Source organism: Chenopodium quinoa, unplaced genomic scaffold, assembly GCF_001683475.1.
Source record: "Chenopodium quinoa cultivar QQ74 unplaced genomic scaffold, ASM168347v1, whole genome shotgun sequence".
Classification (NCBI taxonomy): Eukaryota; Viridiplantae; Streptophyta; class Magnoliopsida; order Caryophyllales; family Amaranthaceae; genus Chenopodium; species Chenopodium quinoa.
This window is the reverse complement of record NW_018743099.1, coordinates 336,540-360,656: the sequence shown is the minus strand read 5'-3', so window position 1 is coordinate 360,656 and position 24,117 is coordinate 336,540. Positions and strand designations below refer to the sequence as shown.

General features: G+C 35.2%; 1 protein-coding gene across 1 annotated transcript; it reads left to right on the top strand.

Annotated features, from left to right (window-relative positions):
* The first annotated feature begins 498 nt into the window (after nucleotides 1-498).
* Nucleotides 499-18,328, top strand: LOC110731796 (AP-2 complex subunit alpha-1-like). The gene is made up of 27 exons (XM_021911678.1): nucleotides 499-944; nucleotides 5,183-5,314; nucleotides 5,652-5,777; nucleotides 6,326-6,388; nucleotides 6,468-6,565; nucleotides 6,755-6,962; nucleotides 7,607-7,678; nucleotides 7,748-7,840; nucleotides 8,231-8,332; nucleotides 8,471-8,568; nucleotides 9,496-9,577; nucleotides 9,725-9,813; nucleotides 10,769-10,874; nucleotides 10,972-11,037; nucleotides 11,925-12,031; nucleotides 12,120-12,224; nucleotides 12,308-12,428; nucleotides 12,527-12,709; nucleotides 12,819-13,061; nucleotides 15,347-15,427; nucleotides 15,625-15,789; nucleotides 15,919-16,005; nucleotides 16,101-16,226; nucleotides 17,031-17,111; nucleotides 17,187-17,258; nucleotides 17,463-17,542; nucleotides 17,614-18,328. The coding sequence occupies exons 1-27, from the start codon at nucleotides 813-815 to the stop codon at nucleotides 17,753-17,755; spliced, it is 3,060 nt and encodes a 1,019-aa protein (XP_021767370.1). The 5' UTR covers nucleotides 499-812; the 3' UTR covers nucleotides 17,756-18,328.
* The last annotated feature ends 5,789 nt before the right edge of the window (nucleotides 18,329-24,117 follow it).

Here is a 24,117-nt window from a genome sequence, read left to right as displayed (position 1 = left end):
TCCATTTCGGTTTTTACCCGGACCGGACCGAAAACCCGGAATCCCTAATTTGTGAGGACCGAAGACCGGAATCAACCGGTCCGGTCGGTTTTCCGGTCCAGGTCCATTTCTGCACACCCCTAATCATAACTACATATAGTTATAATTTCTTTTTTATTGAAAAAAATAGTTATAATTTCTTATTACACTTGTCTTTTTTTTTTTTGGAAAAATTTCCACTTAAATTAAGTTGAATAGGATAAGTGATTATTTTTTTTTTGAAAAATTAATTTATTTATTAATCAATTACTTCCCCCTAACAGACTAATTCGGGCATTGTCCGAGCTACATAGACGAAGTATTTCCTTTTATTAATTCAATATATATATATTTTTTTGAACAAAATTCAATAGTTTTTTTTTTTTTGTTTTTTTTTTGAAATTATGGACACGGTAAAAATAAGAAAACCAATGAAATGATGCTGGTGAGACTATTGGGAACAAGTTTTTTAAAAAAGTGAAAAAAAGTCTCCTCCAAGGCTCATACTCTTCTCTTCTCTTCTCTGTCCGACGGCCCATTTTTTCCCAAAATTTCCAATTTTTCTCTCTCCTCCCCCTTTCTCTCTCTAGATCACAGTCCTCCATTGTCATCTCCTTCTTCAAACCTCCATTGTTGTTCCTTCTTCACTGCAATTCCATCTCCTACGATCCTCCTTTTTCTCTCTCCTCCATTACACTCCACTCCGATCTCTCTTGAGGAGAGAGAAAAACCGTCGACAATTCGCAGATTAGGTTTCCTCCATTTTTCTATCTATTCCTTGGATCTGAGCTTCCATGGCGCTTTCCGGCATGAGAGGTCTCTCCGTCTTCATTAGCGACATTCGTAATTGCCAGAACAAAGAACAAGAACGTCTTAGGATCGATAAGGAGCTCGGCAATATTCGTACCAAATTTAAAAATGATAAGGTTAGGGTTTTTTTATTTTTGTAATTTGTTTTGATTGTTTTGATATTATGTGCAGTTAGTTTAGTGATTTTGATGTGTAATGTTGTTCAATTTGGTGTAAATTGTTCGAATTTGAGCTCAATTTGGGGAATTTTTAATTGTAGAATAGTGAATTGTCAATTTTGTAGAGGCGGTGGTGAAAGTCGGCACTGATGCCTGAATGTTTTGATCTTGATTGCTCATCTTTCGTTGATTCTTAGTGATGCTTGAACAATAGAAATGTTTGGGGAAACTAGAATGTATAGAGTTGGTATTCATAGATTTTGGTATTTTTCAAGCCGTGTTGCTGATATTCAGGAATTAGATCGCTTAGGGCTTGTTTGGCATCATTTTTTGTTTTCAGTTTCCTGTTTTTTTGAAAACTAAAAACCAAAACGGAAAACAAGAAAAAGGTGTTTTCACTTTTCTATTGCCAGTTTTCAAAATCATCATGATTTTAATAAGTCTAAATAATTTTTGATTCATTATGTGACATATATAATATACTTTTAAAAACCAAAAAACAGAAAACCACAGTGATGCCAAACGAACCCTTAATTACTCTTTAGTTAGTCGAAATTGTGACCAGCGCGATGGAAAGGGGGCAAAGATGTAGACAGGACCCTGGAAATTGAGCTCTATAAACACTTCAGATTTAGTGTGTTGATGATGACATGTGAATTCGAGTAGTGTATGTATTGCACATTCCCTCCTTTTAGAAATAAACTCGTGCATACTTTTTGGAACGTCTTGAACAAAATGTTTAATTTTTTAAGATATAAATAGAAAAAGATTATGGTAGGTTTTCAAACATACTTTGTTGGGAGGTGTAGAGAAGGAGATAACTATTATAATGGGTTTATATAGATTATGGTAAGTATAAAATTTATTTGATTTTTTTATTACAAACTTACAGTGAGACGATAAATTCCAAACGGAGGGATTACAATGCCCTTAGATTTCAACTACGTGCTTTGAGAAACAAAATTTAACTCGGGTTTACATTATGAGAAGAACTCTAGAGCTGTTTAGGGAGACTTAAAAGAGTGGCAGGCAGAAAAGTGAGTCTGTAGTTACTAGCTTCATCTTCATCCAATATATTCTAGGTAAGGGCTAGGCTTATTCCCCCTCTTACTGGCAGCATATGCTAAAATACAAATTTGCTGAATTTCATGGGGCATTTTTAATTTCTACCAGTTAAGATCTAATTGGGAGAGTGTGAATTGAGAAATATGGGGAGAATCTTGTGGGATACTGAGGATCTTATTTCTACCGGTTAAGATCTAATTGCTGAATCTTTGTCGTTAATCTTTAGTTTTGGAAGATTGGCATTTGCATTTTGCCAAACAACAATCAGTTGTGAAAGAGTTAGGAATAACTGAATAAATAGTGCAAAGATGGATCCATCATGTGACTTGGGAGTTGGGGGCAAAAGTCATATCTGTTATTAGTGTGGTTCTATGGTTTATTCCGATGTAAAGATAGTGTCTTTTGTAATTTCCAGTAGTTGATCTATCAGATTTCTTAGGGTTTCTTGTTTTCTCCTCATTTTGGAGTAGATGTTGAGGATTTGAAGGATAGGAGATGTATCACAATAGGATTTTAGTGGTTAAGATGATCATCTGTCTTTAGGTGGCCATTAATTAAATCTATTTTTGATGATGAATTGTGTCTTTGAAAGGCCGAAAGGGTCAAGTAATCTCATGATAGTTGTCAATCTTTTTGCTATCAAGGAGAGCATTAGGCCCCCTTTTTGAATTTGATTTTGGAAAAATTGATGGATATAATCTATATCATAATAGGATTCTAATGCTTAAGATAATCTTCTTTGTTTAGGTGGCTAGGTTTTAAGTGACATGAGAAATTTTCAGGGTATTTATCCTTTTCATCCCTCCAAACAATGTAATTGTGTCATCAATTTTTTGGTAAGCAATTAAACTTTCTCGGTTCCCCCGATATTGCAACATGGAGTGAAGGCTCAGATTTTAAGATGAGGAGAGAGATAGAAAGAAATAAGAGGCTCTTGTGATGAGGAGAGAGATAAAGCGAAAGCATGTGCAAACAGGAAAATGTTGTAGTATTAATGAAAGGTGCAACTTCCTAAAATGGTAATTGTTGCAATATTAGGGGAATGGATAAAGTATTTTTCCAGTGCTTAATCCAAGCCTTTTTTACAACCTAAAGCAAATGACAGTGGTTAACTAACATTCTAGGAAGGACCTCTCACCAATACTCATGCTCCCACCCAACTAGCAGGCCTTGTCAAGGCCAAAACATGCTAAATTTAATCTTGTTTACAATTGCAAAAACCTCTCTCTATCCTACTATTTGCCTTTCTTTCTATCAAAGAACTAATTTTTTGTAAAATAATATATTCCAAGTAATGATATTGAATGTGCTTTTCAAGAATCTCAGACCTCGTGGCAGATTATTTTCAAAGCTAGTTGTTTCTAATTCTCCAGATGCTCTTTATAGTAGCAGCAAAGCCAGCAATAGCATTTAGAGCCACTTTATCATCATTATTAATTTTCATCAAAGCCTATGTAAATGGCTGATTCTATGCTAGCTTTGATTTCTTTATTTTTATATTCCCAATGGCCCCGGTTTGTTGTATACTTGGCCCTTTTATCCATTTTTAAGTGTTATACATTTATTTCTTATTTTTTGGTATTGTCCTTTTATTCTTTTGAGTTCTGACTACATTCCATTTTAACTAACAAGTTTTATTTTATTTGTTTATATATTTTATGATCTTATTGCCTGTCATTGCTAGCTGCTAAGTTTAGTATTCATGTATTGTAGTAGTTTGCATTGATTGTGATTTTTTAAACTACTTCAAGGAATCTTTGTGCAAATATTTAGGGGGTGTTTGATTTGTAGATATTAGGTATGAGGTATGAGTTTGGAATGAGTAAAACCTATACGGCTATACCTAATGCTTGTTTAAGAGAATTCCATTTTCTAAACTCATACCTCAAAGCCACAAAGTATGGGGTTCAGGGGAGATGGGTGTGGCTCATAGCAAACCTCTAGATGTCAAATAAAAGAAAAAAAAATAAAAAAATCAATCGCGGACAACATACAAACACAAGGTATATGAATCTAGTTCCAACCCCATCACTTCTTTGCTGGCCACTGTACTTGTGTGCTATAATCTGACACCAATTTGGGTGCAAAAACCGGGTCGGGTTAGCTGGTGAGCACTCATATGGGGGTGGGGAGGCATGTAGATTTGTATCTAGTTTTTAATTGACCTAATTTTCCAAATTTTGATTTAATTAAAAAATATTAGAGCTACCAATTAAAAAGTATTTTCCATCATATCAAGAAGACAATTTTTGGGGCTTTTGTTTGCGGAGGCAGGTGAATAAAATGCAGTGGTTGATTCTTGGGTATTGACGTTTTGTTCTCAGGTGACTGCTATTGTTTTAACTTTACAATTTAATAATGTCTCATACATATTAATTCTTTTCAAAGATTTAAAGATGATGTATGTGTCCAACTTCCAAATTTTACTCTATTTGGTTTTTTCTATGTTATTTTTTTCTATAAAGTGCATCCCTTGTCAAAAAATTTTAAGGTTGATTTGAATGGAGTTCAATTTTGTCTAAAAGCTGGAGTTTACACTATTCACCCACTTTCCTTTGACTATCAATTGTGATTTATACGTGAGGAAATATATAGCCTTGTGAGATATTGTTAGGTTCGTCTTAATTTGTACATTATTGGTTAAACTTGTGTTGGAAAGCGTAAAATTCAACATGTTGCAATATTAGGGGGGCCAGAGGAAGTATTTTATTTATTAGATTCAAATAAGATTTTGGGTCATTATCAACAACCAACTGGGTTCAATTTATCCATATTATACAGTGTAGCTTCACTCTTGCTTCCTAGTTGATGTCAATCATCAGACTGATGATACAAGCACAGCACATCATATTATCATTAGCTTAAAAAGGGTTTTGCATATGAGGCGGCATCTTTTGGGTCAAAGTGGAATCCATTTCCCACCCTACTTTCTTTATTTGATAATGTAGTTAATTTTTCATCAACCACCCTGCTCTTTTGTTGTTCATGATAAAAGAATTTTCAGTCACAACCTGTTCAGTTTAACTTTTATCCTTAAGCATGTCAGCATGTCACATGTCTAAATTTGAGCTACCCCCTTTTTAAAATTTGTAGGTAGTTGTTTTGATCTCATAATATGTTTGCTTTGATAGGTTATATCTCCATATGAGAAGAAGAAATATGTTTGGAAAATGCTTTACATATATATGCTTGGTTATGATGTTGATTTTGGTCACATGGAAGCTGTTTCTCTGATATCTGCACCAAAATATCCAGAAAAGCAGGTAATCTTGTCTTCTCTTTATTCCTTCTTGTATACTTTCTGCAGCCTGCAAAATTATTATATTGTGTATTCAGTCAGTCTGATAAAATTATTGGTTTTCATTCATGGTTTAGTAGGAGGAACTAAATAGTAATTATATTTGCATTCAAGTAAGCATGTTGAATTGTTTGTATTATTTTTATGTCTTCTTTTAGATATTGTAGGGTATAGCCTCACTCATTAAGGCCCTTGTATGATTTGGTTTCTAGCTAACCACATTATTTGTATGCTTTTTACAATAAACTGCTGATTCTTTGAGCCACTTTGTTGATGACTGATCTGGTTCTTTATGGCTGCAGGTTGGTTATATAGTGACATCATCTTTACTCAATGAGAATCATGATTTCTTACGGCTAGCTATTAATACCGTACGCAATGATATTATTGGACGCAATGAAACTTTCCAGTGTCTTGCCTTGACCTTGGTATGTTGCTTACCTTGCAGTATTTAATTTATGTTTTTGCCATAATTTACAATTTTATTGGCTTTCTGTTAAGGGTTCCATTTTGGGTTCAATTCTAGTCTTCAACAGAATGCTGGGGCTTCTGTCTGCATTAGATACATCTTTTATCTGCACTCTTGCATGCTATTTCAAATAATATATTAATAGTTTTATACGAGCAATGCCAAACTACTTCCTAGGAGTAGACTATAAATTCTTTCATGAGGGTGTTTGGTTGAGGAATCTAATAGTAGATTGGATCCCGAAAAGTAGATTCGACAGAAAAGATCAGTGTATATAAGGGTGTTGTATAAAAGTGGGTGGGATATAAGATCTGTATGAGAAAAAGTGATATTATGTGGGTGGGTGTAAGGAAAAGGTGAATAAAGTAAGAGAAAGTTTATGAAAATTTGTAAAGGGTAGGATACCCAAGGAATTTTATAAAGCTAAATCAGATAACTGAATATCTGAGTTGTCTTTTTATTTTTATTTTTTTTTTGTTAATGTTGATTTATGTTGTTTCTATGCAGGTTGGGAATATTGGCGGTAGGGAATTTGCAGAATCTTTGGCACCTGATGTGCAGAAGCTACTGGTAAAATGCAATTAAAATTTCTGCATCTTCAGCTTGGTGGTGTTCCAAGTTCTTGTTTTGACTGTTACTTTCTCTTAAGATGTCAAGCAGTTGCAGGCCTCTTGTGAGGAAGAAAGCTGCTCTATGCCTCCTTCGGTTGTATAGGAAAAATCCAGATGTTGTAAATGTAGATGGCTGGTATGCCCCTTCCCAGGATCCTCTTTACCCGTCCTTTCTATCTATCCTTTGTTCTATCTTTGTGGATTTGTGTAGAAATTTTAAAAAAATTCTATCAAAATCTTCTAATTGAATTCAGGGGTGCAGGGAGATTGGAAAGTGATTATTTTTTATTGCCTGTTCATAACACTTATATTTTCATATTATCAGGTCAGACCGAATGGCGCAACTTTTAGATGAACGTGATTTAGGTGTTCTAACAGCTGTTATGAGCCTGCTGGTTGCTTTAGTATCGAATAATTATGATGCATACTGGAGTTGTGTTCCCAAATGTGTCAAAATCTTGGAAAGACTTGCTAGAAACCAGGATGTTCCACAGGAGTACACATACTATGGCATCCCATCTCCCTGGGTTCAGGTTCGTCTTCAATTTTTTTTTTAAAATGTATAATCTATAAAACCAAGGGGACAGCTTTCTAACTGGCGATAGCTGTTTTCTCGCTCTCTTCAGCCTCCGGCCTGCGCCATTACTTTACTGTCTTCCTTTTTCTAGCCTCTAGCCTTCTTGCTTAGTCTTCTATGAGTTCTCTCTTCCTGTCTTCCTTTTTCTAGCCTCTAGCCTTCTTGCTTAGTCTTCTATGAGTTCTCTCTTCCAGTAAAGGTCTCTGGTAGCTAATATTACTAATTGTTTGATACTGGATCTGTTGTAATATTCTGTCGGCAAGTACAAGATTAGCTCTAATTGGTAGGATTTAGATTTTCTGTGGGGTGTCCTTTTCCTTGGGACCTGGTTTTATGTGCTACTCCTTCAGTCCTTTGGCTCTAATTGATAGTCCTATTCAGAATCTCTATAGATTCCAATGAAAATGGAATAAAAACACTCTTGATATATATAAGAGATAACTTACTCATGTGAGATATTATTTAATTCTTCTCAATATCTAGTTTCACAATATCAACTTTCTTAAAATACATATTTGAAGACATTTATGCATACGCTTTAAAATTGTAAAAATAAAGTATCTAATTTTTCTGTTGATTATTGTTGTTAACTTGGTTCAGGTTAAGGCTATGAGGGCCCTTCAATATTTTCCTACTATAGAGGATCCAAATACCCGGAGATCATTATTTGAGGTTAGTATCTAATGACGAGTTTGAGCCCATTCCTTATATGATTGATCTGATATCTTCTTCTTTTTGTAGGTTTTGCAACGGATATTAATGGGTACTGATGTTGTTAAAAACGTAAACAAGAACAATGCTTCACACGCTGTTCTCTTTGAAGCCCTTGCCCTTGTAAGCATCTTTTTTACTAACATAGATTGTAGCCAAAGTTGTGGGAAAGTGCATTCAGAATTTCAGATTATCTTTGCTTTTCTATTACTTGATTCTATTACTAGTATCTGTGCGTTTAGCTCACAAAGATTGACGTACTAATGACAGCTAAAAAGGGTGTATGGCTTACCCTACCGTATGAAACTTTGATGTCTGTGAAGCTTTAATTTTATTAATAAGTAACAAGGTCAACATGAACATATATTGTAATTTGGCTGTCAAAAAAAATGAAACATGTATTGTAATTTAGAATATATGTTACCTGTTACGAATCAAGTTACTGCTATCTGTTGAGAATTAATAGTTGATTCTTCTCTTTTCGTTGTCTTTTCTGACTTTTCTCTACAACAGGTTATGCATCTTGATGCTGAGAAAGAAATGATGTCGCAATGTGTTGCTCTGCTTGGGAAGTTTATTGCTGTTCGTGAGCCAAACATACGATACCTGGGCTTGGTAAGTCCTGTGACCTGTAGTTTGTAATTCTTTTCTTTATGTATGAACTTAAACTCTTAAGGGTGGCTCCAGTCAAGCTCTAAATGAGCTCGTTGTGCTTTTCTAACGTCATATATGCTTGGAATTGTTGTGTTGTAGGAAAATATGACCCGAATGTTGATGGTTACAGATGTGCAAGACATCATTAAAAGGCATCAAGCTCAGATCATTACCTCACTGAAGGATCCTGATATCAGGTTGATCTTCAATGAGTTTATTTACCCTCTCTGTTCCTCCCTTTACCTCTTTTTCCTGTTGTGTGCAATATTGGCTGGCTGCCAATTTGCTTTCATCTGATTGTTACTGCCTGCTTTCAGTGCTGTGAAATTAAGTGCAATGATTTCTTCACTATATCAGATGGAAGACGTCATTCTAATCAACTTAGGGATATTTTTTATTATTTCTTTGCTAACCAGTGCAGTCTGCAAGTATATTTATACTTCCTCCGTTTTCTTTTAGATGCAACACACACTTTTTCACGGTATTTAAGAAATGTGGGGTTCACATGATATAATACACTTTAAAATGGGATGAGTGGTTGTTAGGAGTGTAATTTAGTGGGCCATGTGCTTTAAATAAGGGAAATAGTATAGTTTTTCTCTAAAGTAACTTTCCTTTCATAGTGTGTTGCAAGTATTGTGACATTTCCTTTTTAGGAAAGTGTTGCAAGTAAAAGAAAACGGAGGAAGTATAATGATAACAGCAATGCAAAAATAAAAAAAAAAAAAAATAAAAAAAAAAACTATAGAAGAACTCCAATCCAACCTTTGCTGTTTCTTTGCCTTAGTACAAGCTTGTGATATCTGACTCTATAATTTTTATGTTCCTTGGTTAATTCAGAGTATTTTGTATGCATTCACTTTCTCTTAAAATGCATCTATGAAGCTTAAAGCCTATACCATTGGACCATGTTACATAGTTGTGATTCTTAGATGTGCATTTTGTTCCTTCACCTTGTTTTTTTGGTGGGGGCTGTGTGGGGGGGAAGGGGCTAAACGATTGAAAGTACTCCCCAAGAAAAAAAGTACTCCTAAAAGAACAGTGTTAAAAAATACCATCACGAGGACACGTTTTCTTTTTCAATTATGAAGAAAAGTGCTTAATAAAATTTCTTATCCTGCCAGCATACGGAGGCGTGCTCTTGATTTGCTGTATGGAATGTGTGATGTTTCAAATGCGAAGGACATTGTTGAGGAATTATTACAGGTTTGAATATTTTTAATACCTTTGATTCTGTTCTCATTAGCTAATGTATATTGATTCAATAAACCAGCAATTAACCTTGAACACCAACTTGCTCAAAAACTCATGCTCAAATATCATTCTGAAGCCTTTTTCAACTCCTTTTATCAGTATCTCAGTACAGCGGAATTTGCCATGCGGGAAGAATTGGCTCTGAAAGCTGCCATACTTGCGGAGAAGTTTGCGCCTGACTTGTCATGGTTAGGCCTCTCTTTATTCTGTCATCTAAATGATCTTACAAAGCATTATATAATAGGGATTTTAGGTGGAATGATACTCTAAAAGGGAAAGATGCAGTTTAAGTGAACTGAGGTTGTAAATAGACATCCAACAGATGAAGGGTTTGAGCAATATATGGTGTCTTGTCAAGCAAAAGTCGAGGCTAGAGATTTTGGAGTTGTTTTCATAGCTTTTTTTTTTTTTTTTTTTTTTTTTTTTTTTTTTTTTTTTTTTTTACTGCTTAGTGAAAACTTGATTTTTCAGAAGGTTGCTTTTTCTAGAAGTTTATCATAAATCAGAAATTTATATTTTCATTGGATTATTGCTAAGTATTAGGCTAATAGCAACTTGGTTAAGGATTATCATTGGAAGATGTCATGTAGAATTAGAGTACACTTTTATTTCAGTTCTTACTTATGCTTTCTCCTTTGACATTAGTATATTACCGTGAGAGTACTTTTTCTTTGATTTTGACTGAAGCAATTTAAATTCAGTTTACCTTTTACTATTTAAAACAATTAATTCTTCGATAAATCCTGTTGAATTGGGGCCAGATAATCAACTCAGGAAGCCTTCTTGTATTTTTTTTTTTCCCATCGACACAAGATGATCGCCTTTTCCTTTTACTTAAAATTGAGAGATTTTTGATTAGCTGAAGGCCATGGTGTGTCATTCTTTTTGTATTTGGACTAGGTTAATGAATGTTGGAAATGTCTAACTCAGCACAGTCATTGATATGATGCTGGTGTGAACATATTACATATACAAGGTTCATAATCTGTAGTTGTGTATGGTGCATATAGGTGTTTTTTCTCTGTCGTGATTCAATACATATTCAATCCAGTTTCTTAACTTCTTTACAATTCCTTAGGACTGGCTGGATGCAGTGATATGCTGTCAAATTTAAGCCTCTGTTTTCTTTTGAAATTTATTTAGGTATGTGGATGTGATCCTTCAGTTGATTGATAAGGCAGGTGATTTTGTTAGTGATGACATATGGTTCCGCGTGGTGCAATTTGTTACAAACAATGAAGATTTGCAAGTAAGCATTGCATTACATTTCCTTTGCTGTTAGCATTTGGTTGGGCATCATTTTTTATGGACATAGAGTTAATTTTATTTAAATTATATATTGTCAGTCATATGCAGCAGTGAAGGCCCGGGAATATCTTGACAAACCTGCTATACACGAGACAATGGTTAAGGTGTGTTTTCTGATAGCCAACTAAAATAGAAGAAAAGTGAATAGAAAGAGAGGTCTTTTTGTTCCTTGAAGATGTTGTTACATAGAATTTTCTGGATTAGTGCACTGTGGAGAACTTAATAGTTTTTTTTTTTTTTTTCATTTCTCAACTGACAAGAGTATTCTAATTGTAAAAGAGCTCAACATATTCAGCTTCTGATATGCTTGTAGAAATTAGGGTCGTTTGACCTTTGAAGTTTGAACGATCTATCAGTTCTTGCTATGTAAGATCCATACAGGATTTCAGGGAAATTTTTAGTAAAATTTTGTTGTACACCTTTCTAATTTAAAGCTTACTTATCTACAATAAAAAGCACCTTTTTCTCTCCTGACTCTGATCCTAAGTATTCACTATTACTAGTACTACTGCTGCACTCCTTCCTCCCCTTGAACACATTTGATTTTTGGATTTTACCTGTTACTATCTCTCTTTTATTACTTCTATGTCTTAAAATTATTCAAACTTATCTAGGTTGGGTAGAGGTTATATCACCTTATCTGAACTTCTTCTGAAACTTTTTTTAAGGCGAAAGAAATCCATCCTAAAGGTGCATATAGGGTTTGTTACAAATGGTTTAAAATGTTAAGTCTATAACATAGGTAGATCATAGCATGTGATTGTCAAATTATTCAAAATCTGGACATATAGGATACTTGACATTCAGAGAGAGAGAGATGTGTGCTAATAAGATTATTTTGGGACATCTGTTAAAGAAAGATTGAGTATTATGGATGAAAGGAGTACATGACATCTATTTTTGTCTCCCCTTTCTCCTTGACTCCCTTCATTTTAAAGAACAACTTCTTGCTGAAAAGAGAACTTAAATGTCTTATGGCTTCTTCCGTCAGGTCAGTGCATATATACTTGGAGAGTTTGGTCACCTTTTGGCCAGAAGGCCTGGTTGCAGTCCCAAGGAACTTTTTAGCCTTATTCATGAAAAGCTTCCTACTGTATCGTAAGAAAACTCAACCTTGTTTTCTCTTATGTTTATTTGTCATCAATGTGCCTTTGTATCATAATTCTGAAGGAGGATATATTTTCAGAACTTCCACTATTCCAATACTGCTTTCAACATATGCTAAGATTTTAACACACGCTCAACCTCAAGATTCAGAATTACAGAATTTGATTTGGGCAGTGTTCCGCAAGTGAGTGGTTGAATAATTAAATTTTGGTTAACTTTAAATTTTCCTGGAAAGTTCGAGTTTGTGACTTTTCTTTTGTATTTCAGATATGAGAGTTGCATCGATGCAGAAATACAGCAACGTGCTGTAGAGTATCTCACATTGAGTAAGAAAGGAGCTTCTTTGGTGGATATAATGGCCGAAATGCCCAAGTTCCCTGAGCGACAGGTACATGCTTTTTTTTTTTTTTCGCTCTGCGATATCAAAATACGTTTTCTATTGTGAGAGAATCCAATCTTGATGCTGACATTGGCCTGTGTATCCAGTCTGCTCTAATTAAAAAAGCTGAGGATGCTGACATTGATGCTGCTGAGCAAAGTGCTATCAAGTTACGGGCGCAGCAACAGACATCAAATGCCCTTGTCGTTACTGATCAACAACCTGTCAATGAAACCCCTCCGGCAGTACCGCTTACCCTTGTAAAAGTACCTATCATGAGCACTGATACGGTTAGAAAGTTCCAATGAAAGCTTGCTTTTCTCATTTCTTTTAGCCTTCAAATACTCTTTTATATTTAGCTATATATAGTTTAACACTGTTGAACCTTTTAAATAATAGGATCATCAAGGTACACAAAGTGCACTACCTCAATCCAATGGGACTTTGAGTGAAGTGGATGCCCAACAGGCTGCTCCATCTCCTGATCTTCTTGGTGATCTTTTGGGTCCTCTTGCTATAGAGGGTCCTCCAGGTGCATCCGCGCAATCAGAGCTAGAAGGGGTGCCAGGAGCTGAAGCTTCTTCAACTGAAGTGGATGCTTTGGCACTTACACCAGTAGATGAGCAAATGAATACTGTTCAGGTATCGAGTCTCTGCATGCTGCTTAGATCTAATAAATTGTGAAACAAAATATATTATTCACTTGGTTGACAGCTAGCATCATTCTATATCTTATAATTCCTTCGTTTCAAATTAGATGACACGTTTTGACTTTTGATTAAACTTTGCTTTGACCAACATTTGTGATTTATAGATATAAAATTAAAAAAAAAAATAGTCATGTGGTAGTTTGTTAGATTTGATTTAATGTGTACTTAATTATATTCAATTTTTAGTATTTTTTACAATAGTATAAGTAACGGATTTTTCACCAAATACCACTGAGTTAAAGCTTAATTCACCATATACCATAGAAAACTTTCTAATACACCGTATAACCTTCAGTTTAACTAAAATGTCACAACATGCCATTAATGACTAACGGACGTTAACACCGTTAGTCATTAAGGCTAATAAGGCCACGTGGCAACATATGATTGGTTCCCTTTTAAATTACTTAATTTTAAAATAATTATATAATTTTAATTAAAAAAAAGAAAAAAACCCAGCCACCCACGTCCCTCCAGCCAGCCACCACCATCCCTCCAGCCACCCACGTCCCTCCACCCAGCCAGCCACCATCGGTCGGCGAAAAACTCGACCATAACCCTTGCGTTGGCGCCGAATTCCGACCACAACCCCCGCACTGACCTGAAATTCGACGAGAATACCCCCGTCGGGCCGCCGTACTCCCTTTCTCTTGAACCACCAGCGAAATCCTAGAAGAACAATCGAACCACCGGTCACGAAACAGCCCATCTCCCTCGAAGAACCCTTCGCTAACCATCGGTCAGCGCCCAAACCCCCCTCCCCCGCGCCGACGAATCAATTTCGCCCGTATTGGTGCCATTTCCACCCCAAACTAAACCACCACGTATGTCGAAATCCTAAAACCAAAATCTAGGGTTTCGATTTTGGTGTTTTAGGGTTTCGGGGTGGTGGTTTTCGGCAAGTTGGGCGGCGGCGACGTGTGGGAGTGGATTTAGGCTGCCGCGCGAAGGTGGTGGCTGGAGATTTCGGGAGGGAAAGGGGAATTCGTAGGTGGTGCTTGGGAATTCGAGAGGGATAGGGATACTCGCAGGTGGTGGCTGGGAATTCCGGAGGGAAAGGTGGCTGGGGTCGGGAATTTCACCGGCGGGGAGGGGGGACGATCGCCGGCCAGCTGGGGGTAGGATCAGGGCTAGGCTGGTGGCGGCGATGGCTAAGGTGGTGGTGTTTTTTTTTAAAAAAATTTAAAATAATTTCTCTAAAGTTAGTTAATTAAATAAAGAATATTATTAAGAACCAATTATAAGCTGCCATGTGGCACAATTAACGTTAATGACTAACTGAGTTAACGGAAAGGGCAAGTTGTGAAATTTTCGTAAAACTGAAGGTTATATGGTGTATTAGAAAGTTTTCTATGGTATATGGTGAATTAAGCTTTAACTCAGTGGTATATGGTGAAAAATCCGTATAAGTAAAGATATATTCGATTGAATTTTTGTATTGGCAAACATGATAAAAGAAACGTGTCATTGATTTGGAACGGAGGAAGTAAGACCCAGCATAAGGCTTTGTTTATCTGCAAGGACTGCAACTTTGAAAGACTCAGCTTCTTTTTCAGTTTATATCCTTTATATGTTGCCTATTTTTTAATATATCCTTTTTTCTTTTTTTTTTTTTTAATTTTTGTTTGGAAATGCTGGTAAAGAGTAGTTCCTGAGCTGCTAGTTCTAAAAAAAAAAGTAGTTCCTGCGCCACCTGATTGTTTGGTTTTATATCCTACTCAGACATTTGACTCTCCCTCAAGGTTACGGAGTCCTTATCCAATACTATTAGTTATAGTGTTCAATTGTTCATCCACACTCTTCGTTGTGATAAATGTAAAAAGAGAGGGAAAGATCATATAAAGTGACACTCCCACAAGGCTACAAAGTCCTTACATGATACTTCAATGTTTGTCCAGATACTTCATAGATACAATATGTAAAAAGAGTGGAAATGATTTCCTAAAAATGGGATATATGGTCCCAAATGGGCTTGAGATTATACCATTAACAAAAGTAGCAAACAAATCTGCCCTGTGCGTGCGCGTGCGCGCGCGTGTGTGTGTGTGTGTGTGCAGTGTGAGTGTCTGTTTGTGTGTTCCTAGAACTATTGCTTTATGAGCAACTCTGCTAATAACATATCCTGAGCCTTCTGTTCTGTCTTTGGATTTAGATATGCCTTTTCACTAACTATAGCCTTGATAACTGATTGGCTATTTCTATGTTTTTTTCATGCAGCCCATAGGTAGTATTGCTGAAAGATACCTGAACTTGTGCCTCAAGGATAGTGGTGTACTATACGAGGATCCTTACATTCAGGTTGGAAATTTTGGTCTAAAGCTCCCTTTAGTTCTATATTATTGCATGTTCAATGGCCAAAAAAAAATAAAAATAAAAAATAAAGCAGACTTAAGGACTCTTGACTTAAGCTGACTGATATTCCTTTTTAACAGATTGGATAATCATTAGGCCTTTAGGACTCTAGACTTAAGCTGACTGATATTCCTTTTTAACAGATTGGAACTAAAGCAGATTGGCGAGCCCATCAGGGTCGCATGGTCCTTTTCTTGGGAAACAAGAATACTGCTCCACTTGATTCAGTTCAAGCAGTAATCTTGCCTCCTGCCCATCTGAAAATGGACATTTCACTGGTACCTGAGACTATTCCTCCACGGGCTCAGGTGATCTTAAATTATAATTCACTGCTTTCAGAATTTGTCCTATATTGTCTTTATTCTCTCAATAATTATCTAGCACCTAGTTGTTGACAACCAGAAACATATGTTCTTTTGTGTTGTTACGATTCCTAGGTGCAATGCCCACTTGAAATTGTGAATCTGCGTCCAAGTAGGGATGTTGCTGTTCTTGACTTCTCATACAAGTTTGCAACCTCCATGGTACATTTACTTGATTCTTATCTATCCAATATGTTTTGGAATATGCGATAGTTTGTGAAGATCAAAATTTGTAAAAATTCACCCCTGAACCACAGGTGAATGTGAAACTCCGTCTTCCTGCTGTCTTGAACAAGTTCATGCAGCCAATATCTGTCTCTGCAGAAGAATTTTTCCCTCAATGGAGATCACTTTCAGGACCACCTTTGAAGCTTCAGGAAGTGGTACGCTTTCAAACAGAGTTTTTCTTTATGTTATTTTACTGTTTCCTGGCAAACTTTAACTGTACTTGATTTCAGCTAAACTGAATGGATAAGGTTTCACAGAATATTTATATAGCCAACACTTAAATTCCCTTACATTTTGGGGCTGAGTTTCTAGGATTAGGTTACCTGGAATCTCGTTAATTTTCGAAGTGAAGATTCCATGTAAATTGATTTAATGTAGTATGAGTAGTGTTTAAACAGAATGCATATCTGATAAGAAAAAAAAAAAAAAAAAAAAAGGGGGGGGGGGTGTGTGTCATGCTATCTTTGATTTTATAACTTTGATAAAGTTAATTTACTAGTATAGTAACTGAAAAACAGACAAAACAGTTTGCTACTTTGCTATCACTGCATAATAATGCAATTGATTCTAAAAACTGTAAAGCCATTGTATATGGTTACTATATAGGAGCTTCTTTAGAAGTCTGACTTTCCAGTGGTTTTTTTCCCCTGTTTGGTTGGAGCATATTGATAGATAATTCTCTAAAATTTAACATTCTTTATCACTACTCTATGTGATATGTAGGAGAAGAGTTACTCTGTATAACATGATCCCTGTACAATTGTAGAAATGACCATGTGCTGTCTGTTACCGGGTCTTTGACAAGCAGATGTTTTTTGTTTCTACATTCTACAGTGCCCCTTCCACCACCACTTCCCTCCCCCCTTCCCCCACAGAATCATTTTGGAAAGCAGATAAAGATAATTCATTTACTGTTTTAACTTTATTTCGTTTAACCCTTTTGATGAATATTATTACAGGTGAGGGGCGTTAGACCTATGCCATTAATGGAGATGGTAAATCTGTTCAATAGCTATCACTTGATGGTTTGTTCTGGACTTGTAAGTTCCTAAACTCTTTTTAGCTGAACTCTGTCTTCCATAGGGCGTTATTATTTATTTTGTTTTGCGTTCCAGGATCCAAATCCTAATAATCTAGTGGCAAGCGCAACATATTATTCAGAACATACAAGGGCCATGCTATGTTTGGTATGATTTCCATGTGCTTGTTTTATTATTCGTTGATTCTATTCCAGATTCAAGACCCTTTTTTCTGGGCTCGTTGACAACAAATTTTCCCCTGCCCCCTCCACCCCTCGTGTTCAATTTTTTAATGCTCAAGGGTACTTGCAGCTTTGTCAGCTTTAGTTTCCTATCCGGCAATTCAATTGACACTTTTTCCATGATATACAGATTAGGATAGAAACTGATCCTGCAGACAGAACTCAGCTGCGTATGACAGTTGCCACTGGAGATCCCACACTGACTTTCGAGTATGTTTGTAGCATGAGATTATTAACATTTAACTCAGAACTGGCAGATACTCACTGGTACTGTTTTACAGGCTGAAAGAATATGTCAAGGAACAATTAATTGCCATCCCAGCAACTCCCCTAGGAGGGCCAACTGCACCAGCACCTCCACAGCCTACTAGCCCCGTGGCAGCATTGACGGATCCTGGAGCTATTCTTGCCGGCTTGCTGTGATAAAGGTTGCAGCTAATGTGTTTAGATGATCTCTTCGTAATATACATGTACAATTGATTTACAGCCAAGCCTCGATTCATCTAATGAGCAAAGAAGTGATATTAAACACCATCATGCCAGGGCTGGCGGAATTGAGAATGAGCTAATTTGTGGTCAGCTACATCATTGGATATAAAAGAGGAAGAGGGGGGCGTCGGGGATAGGATTCTTTCTTCAAGGTGCTTTGGTGAGATTTCTTTCAGCTTAGTTCTCCCCCTCTTGATTTTGTTTATCATTTTTTCCATTTAGGGTGCATTATTGGTGTTGGTTCCTGTAATATTGTAGTACTTAGCTTGTATAAGAACTGTCGTGCGGGTTTTTTTTTTCTTTTTTTTTTTTTTGCCCCTCAATTTTTGGGTGAGAAAGGGTGTTGTAATTGAAAATAGAGAATTAGAGTGAAATATATTTCTTTATTATTGCCAACCATAGAGTTGTAACCAGCAAAATTAACCTTAGCAACATTGTTGGTACGAAATATATTATCTATTACTGTTTGATATTGTAGATCAATGCTAAAAGGAGTTTTATCCAAAATTTTATTTTGTGTTCGTGAGGTGCCTATAATAGCTAAAGGATTCAACTAATAAATAAAAAATTAAGGCATAATTATTTTGGCCATTGTGTTTCATCTGTTACCTTCCAAAGAATGACGTGCTTTTTGAATACTGAAGGTGGTTTTATCATTAAACAAAAACTATTGGGTATATTTTCTAGTAACAATTTGGGGATGGGATTATCTTATTTTTCATTGCTCTCGCAAATTGTCTAGTCTGCTAACCTGGGCTGGGTTGACTCGGAAAGAGTTCTGGTGGTAGGGCCCTATATTGTACATTGAACAATTTGAGATAACTTTAGATCAATTAGGTAACTTGGTAGAGTTGGCACATATGTGATCCATCAAATCAATTTTCAAAATGTATGTTCTCCTTCAGTTGTGGTCTTTAAGATAAGGCAGCAAACTGCTATTTGTTTGCACTTCTGCAGTGTGCTTAAAGAAAAAAATGGGGAGATTGCAGAGCGCTTTCTTGGCTTTGCACATGTATCTAGCTATCTATAAGATCATCTAATGATCTCTAAACATTTAAATTATATGTTTGTGTACTTTATATACTTCTTGTTTTGCTTATCAACTCTAGTTGCTATTCAATATTTCTAGAAAAAACTCCATTTGTATTTGGTTGTTTAACATGCTTGCAAGTTGCAACATCATCGAATCTAGTGAGAAGCTCTCCTTAACATAACAAATTTTTTGACAAATCTAGACTGAATGATTGTAGAAGGCTTCTTGTGAACTTAATTCAAAATTTGTTGATACTCGTTAGGGATCTCAATAAAAGACGAAAGAGCTCACCATTATAGCCTTTATAGGGTATTTTTTAATATTACGATTTTTAAGTCTCTTATAAAAACAGAAAAGAATATAGAGAAAATAAAAGGCTAATATGGGATCAAGAGTTCCCTTCAAAAAAAAAAAAAAAAAAAAGAAAAAAAAAGGATCAACACAATTGGTCTTACATGCATCCTGTAGACACCCATTTGTGTCTTCCCAAAATCAAGCCCAGTGATGAGTACCTTTCACGTCAAATCATAATCGAATGAAGTGAAAGTGTGGAAAGTCTAGTGTTGCGGTTAGTTTTTATTTCTTTTCTTTCTTTGTGTTTTTAAAACCTAATTTAAGAAAACAGTCAATTCAGTTTAGTTTGGTCCATGGCAAGGGTCCAATAATGGTGTAGTTGGGTCGGGTTCGAAAAGAGTTTTCCAACGATATATTATAAGCCCAATTCCGATGAATAAAGAGGAAGTTATGGCCAAATTACTAAACTGGGCCCGGTTTGATCTTTATATGCGGCCCAATGATCTAGAGGAGGGCCTGTTATTGATTTATCATTCCTAATGCGATTAGGATTGATTATAGTCTTCTAGAAGGTTCTTTTGAATCCTAATTTAATTAGCATTGATAAATTGACTTTTAAGAGTTTTAATTAGAATAAAAGAAGTGTTTTTTAAGGAAAATATAGTTTTACCCTCTTGTACGCCTAAATCTTATCAAAATATGAAAACGCGTGGAAAACTGTTTGCAGCGCCGTACGACAGCTTTGTCGTCTGGCGACAAGCGCGTGTTTGGCGACAACGTCATGTTTTATTCTTTTCGAAACTCTGATTTGTTTTTTATCATATCCGGCTGATTTTCTTTATAAATAGCCTCCTAAAACCTCCGTTTTCAATCATCAATCCTCATCAATTCTTCTCATCTCTCTAATCACCAACTCTCATCAAGAAATTCTTGATATTCTCTCTCTCTCTTTTCTAAACTAGCTTTTCTTATACAAAATTCCGCATTCACAAGATCTAGATGACAGGGTAAAGTCGTATCCCCTAATCAAAAGTAATTCCTAAATCCTCTAACTAATGTAGATAGGGAAGTAGGGTCGAATCCACAAAGAAACGAGTCTTTCTATTCCTAATTAATTAATATAATCTAGATTATAAAGTAACCAAAATATAATAATCGAAGGAAACTAAACTACTAAGAGTAAAAGTGGGAAAGAATAAAAGTAGGAGGAGAAACAATGAATAAAAGGCCTAGGGCATAGGTTCACCAATAAATAATATTCCAGGGTAAAACATAATAATCAATCATCAATGCATAAATTAATCAGATCATAAAGGGCTTTCGCTACGTATTACAATCACAGAATTAATTTACCGGTATTAAATCTCATCTTTCGAATCTCGACTTAACCATTTATAAATTAACCTGCCTATTGAAACTAGACCTAAACATTAATTCTCATCTGTCGAATCTCGAATCAATATTGTCAAACTCATGCATAAAAGATCAGGCCTAATCTAGTCACTCGAATCAATATTGTCAAACTCATGCATAAAAGATCAGGCCTAATCTAGTCACAGAGCATTAAGTCAATCAATAGGAAATTAATCTAGCATTGATAATTAACAACAATAAATTACCCCTTCATATTATTTATGGATCCCCACAAACCCTAGAAATAAAACTACTCACACATAATTAAATCTAAACTAATCAAAGTAATAAAGCAAGACATGATAAAAAGAATAAAGTAAATAATTAAGATTAAGAGAAGAGAAATCGTTACCAAAATAAATCTGGAATTAAGAGTAGAATTAAGAACAAAGGTTTAAGAGAAAAGAAATCTAACAGAATAATTAAGAGAGTAAAGAAAGTGTAAAAAGTGAGAAGAAGAGATCCTAAAATCGTATTACGGAGGAATATTTATACTCCGTACAAAAATCCTAAACTAAAAACAAATTAAAACGACGTTAAGCGTCTCCTAACAATAACACGCGCCCGATCGGGCGCCCCTTTTTATCCTTACTACTAATCTCGCGCTCGGCCGGGCGCGTCACCGGGCGCCAGCCTAAGATTCTCCCGCCCTGCCGGGCGCGCCTCCGGGCGCCAACCTTTTTGGCTGGGCGGCTCATTTGGGCCACTATTTGGACTTAGATTGGGCTCCAATTCTTCGGGTCAATCTGGATTTCCTCTTCCGGTCTTGAATACTCGTTCCAAATGCTCCGGTATCACCTATACCGATACCGAGCCCTTAATCACCGGTTCGATTGCTCTAACCGGCCCTGGGCTATAGAATCTGGTCGTGCTTCTCCAATGTTCGTGATTGCTCCAAAATATCTCGGGAAAATACTCCAAAAGCATAAATCCCTGCAAAAGTCAACCAAATCTACGAAAACACTAGAAAACACCAATTAGTAATAAAAGTGGCTCTAAAGAGCCAAAAACACTACTAATTATGACCAAGGGACGGGGGTAAAATACTATATAAAAACACCTAGCATAGTTCGAAGTTGCCTTCGCTCTAGACGTGAAAGGTTTAATTTTTGAGGGTTTGATCCCAAATCTCTATTTCAATTATTTAATTTAATTGTTTTGTTTTTTATTTTCCTTGAAGTTACTAACGTGTGTATTTTGTTATTAGAAAGAGATACGAGACATCCAAATAAGTGCTTTAATTGTTTGCATTGCTATTATGATATAGAAATCATGTCTAGGTTCCTATTTTGATTCCTAGTATCATGTTAGGATGCTTGATGTTTTGAATGACAACAATGATTTCTACTACTACCTCCGGTCCAAATTACTCGCAACTTTGGAATATTTTATATCTCACAAATAATACCCCAAAGTTGCGAGTAATTTGGACCGGAGGTAGTATTATGTTTAGGGAAAAGGTTGTAATATCAAATATGCTTATGATTCCTGCGATGCCTTTTATTGTCTTTCTTAATATTCATGTTAGTATCATGTTAGGGCTATATATTTGATCTTTGATTGTAATACCCTAAAATTTTCTACTTTAAGTTTCGGGACGAAACTTGTTTTAAGGAGGGTAGATTGTAATACCCTAAAATTTTCTATTTTAAGTTTCGGGGACGAAACTTGTTTTAAGGAGGGTAGATTGTAATACCCGAATATTTTATGATTTTTTATAATATATTTTATAAAAATATAGTTTATTTTTATTTATTACCTAACTTTTCTAGTCTCATATTTTTTTAGAGTTTTAAAACCCTATCTTGTTTAAATAGCACTGTACAATTCAAAATGTACATAAACTATTTTAAACCCTAAAAATATTCTTAATTCTCAAAAGATATTTTATTTAAAAAAAATAAAAAAAAAAATCCGTACGAATCTCTTTTGTGCTGATGACTTCCATGATCCAACCCCAAAACTTGATTTTCATTAAAGTCTTTCTTTCATTATTATTCTCCAATCTCCATACAATATTTAATTCTCCAAACTCATTGGATTTGCAAAATCAAAGCCCACAAATTTCAACGTCAGTGCACATATTTTGTCTTGAATGTTGTGGTTCGATTGTAACTAATTGAAAGGTAATCACACTATCAACCCTTAGATCGTTTGTTTATAATTTGATTGTATTATTTATTTTATGTAATCACACGATTTATCATCTTGGAATTGTTTGATTAATTTGTTTACATTGAGCTTACTCTATATTATTATATGTAAATTTTATGATTCGTTGTTATTTGTATGATCAAGATGTATTACTAATTAGTGTTTTGTATTATACGAAGTATGATTTAAGTGTCTTATTATTTGATTGTGTTATTATGTTAGGTTTTTATTGTTGTTTCTATAGGGAGTATTGTTTTATCGAGGTTTTAAGATTGTTAATGCAGAGTGTTATTTTTGGGTTGAGATTTGATTATATTTGGGTTATTAGTATTATTTTCCTAAGAGTTGAGATACTTATGAATCGAATTATTATGTCATTTGGGAACATGTGCCATTGTTGAGATTGTTTATGAATAATTATTTGATCAATGTATGAGATTAAAAGATTGAGAATTATTATTTTGTTCTTGGTTTGAGGCTCGGCGTTATATAACTTAGTCCTTAACTTGTTGGTAAAAGGGTAATAATCATGAGTTAAGAATGAGGTACAATCTTTATTATTTATTTTTCTATGGTCCCCTACAGTGGGAATTGACCCGTATGTGGTCTAGTTCAAAGTGTTTTCTAGTTATTGGGAGTATTCAAGTTTTTATACTTGTTGGTTTTATTCGAATTACTCATGTCCAAGACTAGGTATAAAACAACGAGCATGACACACTTATGAGTTATATGAGTTGATTGAATAAAGGTTTGTATTCTTATTCGAGGTTGAGTTGATAAAGGTCATTTTCATAGTACAATGTGTAATGTAGTTTTGAACTACATTGTTTAATTGAGCTAGTAGTGTTAATTATTCTATTATTCTTTGTGTTATGATAAGTGGTGATTACTCAGCTTTTTGCTGACGTGTGTATTGTTTTGTTGTGCTATTTGTGTTTGCGGCCATGTCTTTTTCTTATGGTGGCCTTGTGAAGATCTATTTTGGAATTTGTCCTTAATGGTGAGCAGTCAAGATTGTTTGAGCAGGTTAATCAAGTGATTGTAGCTAAAGGAGCTCAAGTGATCGATTAGTATTTTTTATATCGAGTTTGAAAAGTTGTATAAATAGCTCACTTAGATTTGTTGGGTTGTAATTATTGGGATTTTTGTAAGCCTTAACACTTGACAAGTTGTCGAGTGTGGCGGTAATACCTCCGATTTAGGTGTATGCTTCCACAATTTTATTTAAAAGTTGTTTATTTTCCCTTTATTTATTGTTTATTAATAGCTAGTAAATCGGGGGTGTTACATTGATGCTTAGTGACATGTTAGGGTTTGTTATTAATCTTGTTAGTATCATGCCTAGGATCTTTCTATTATTATGCTTTAACATGATTATAATTATGATTATGATTATTTTTAT

Bases quoted from the DNA above. Each gene is read 5' to 3' on its own strand.
- LOC110731796 (XM_021911678.1), top strand. From the start codon at position 813: ATGGCGCTTTCCGGCATGAGAGGTCTCTCCGTCTTCATTAGCGACATT. The intron at 945-5,182 runs GTTAGGGTTTTT...TTGCTTTGATAG, and splicing joins CCAAATTTAAAAATGATAAG to GTTATATCTCCATATGAGAA. The intron at 12,429-12,526 runs GTACATGCTTTT...CTGTGTATCCAG, and splicing joins CCAAGTTCCCTGAGCGACAG to TCTGCTCTAATTAAAAAAGC.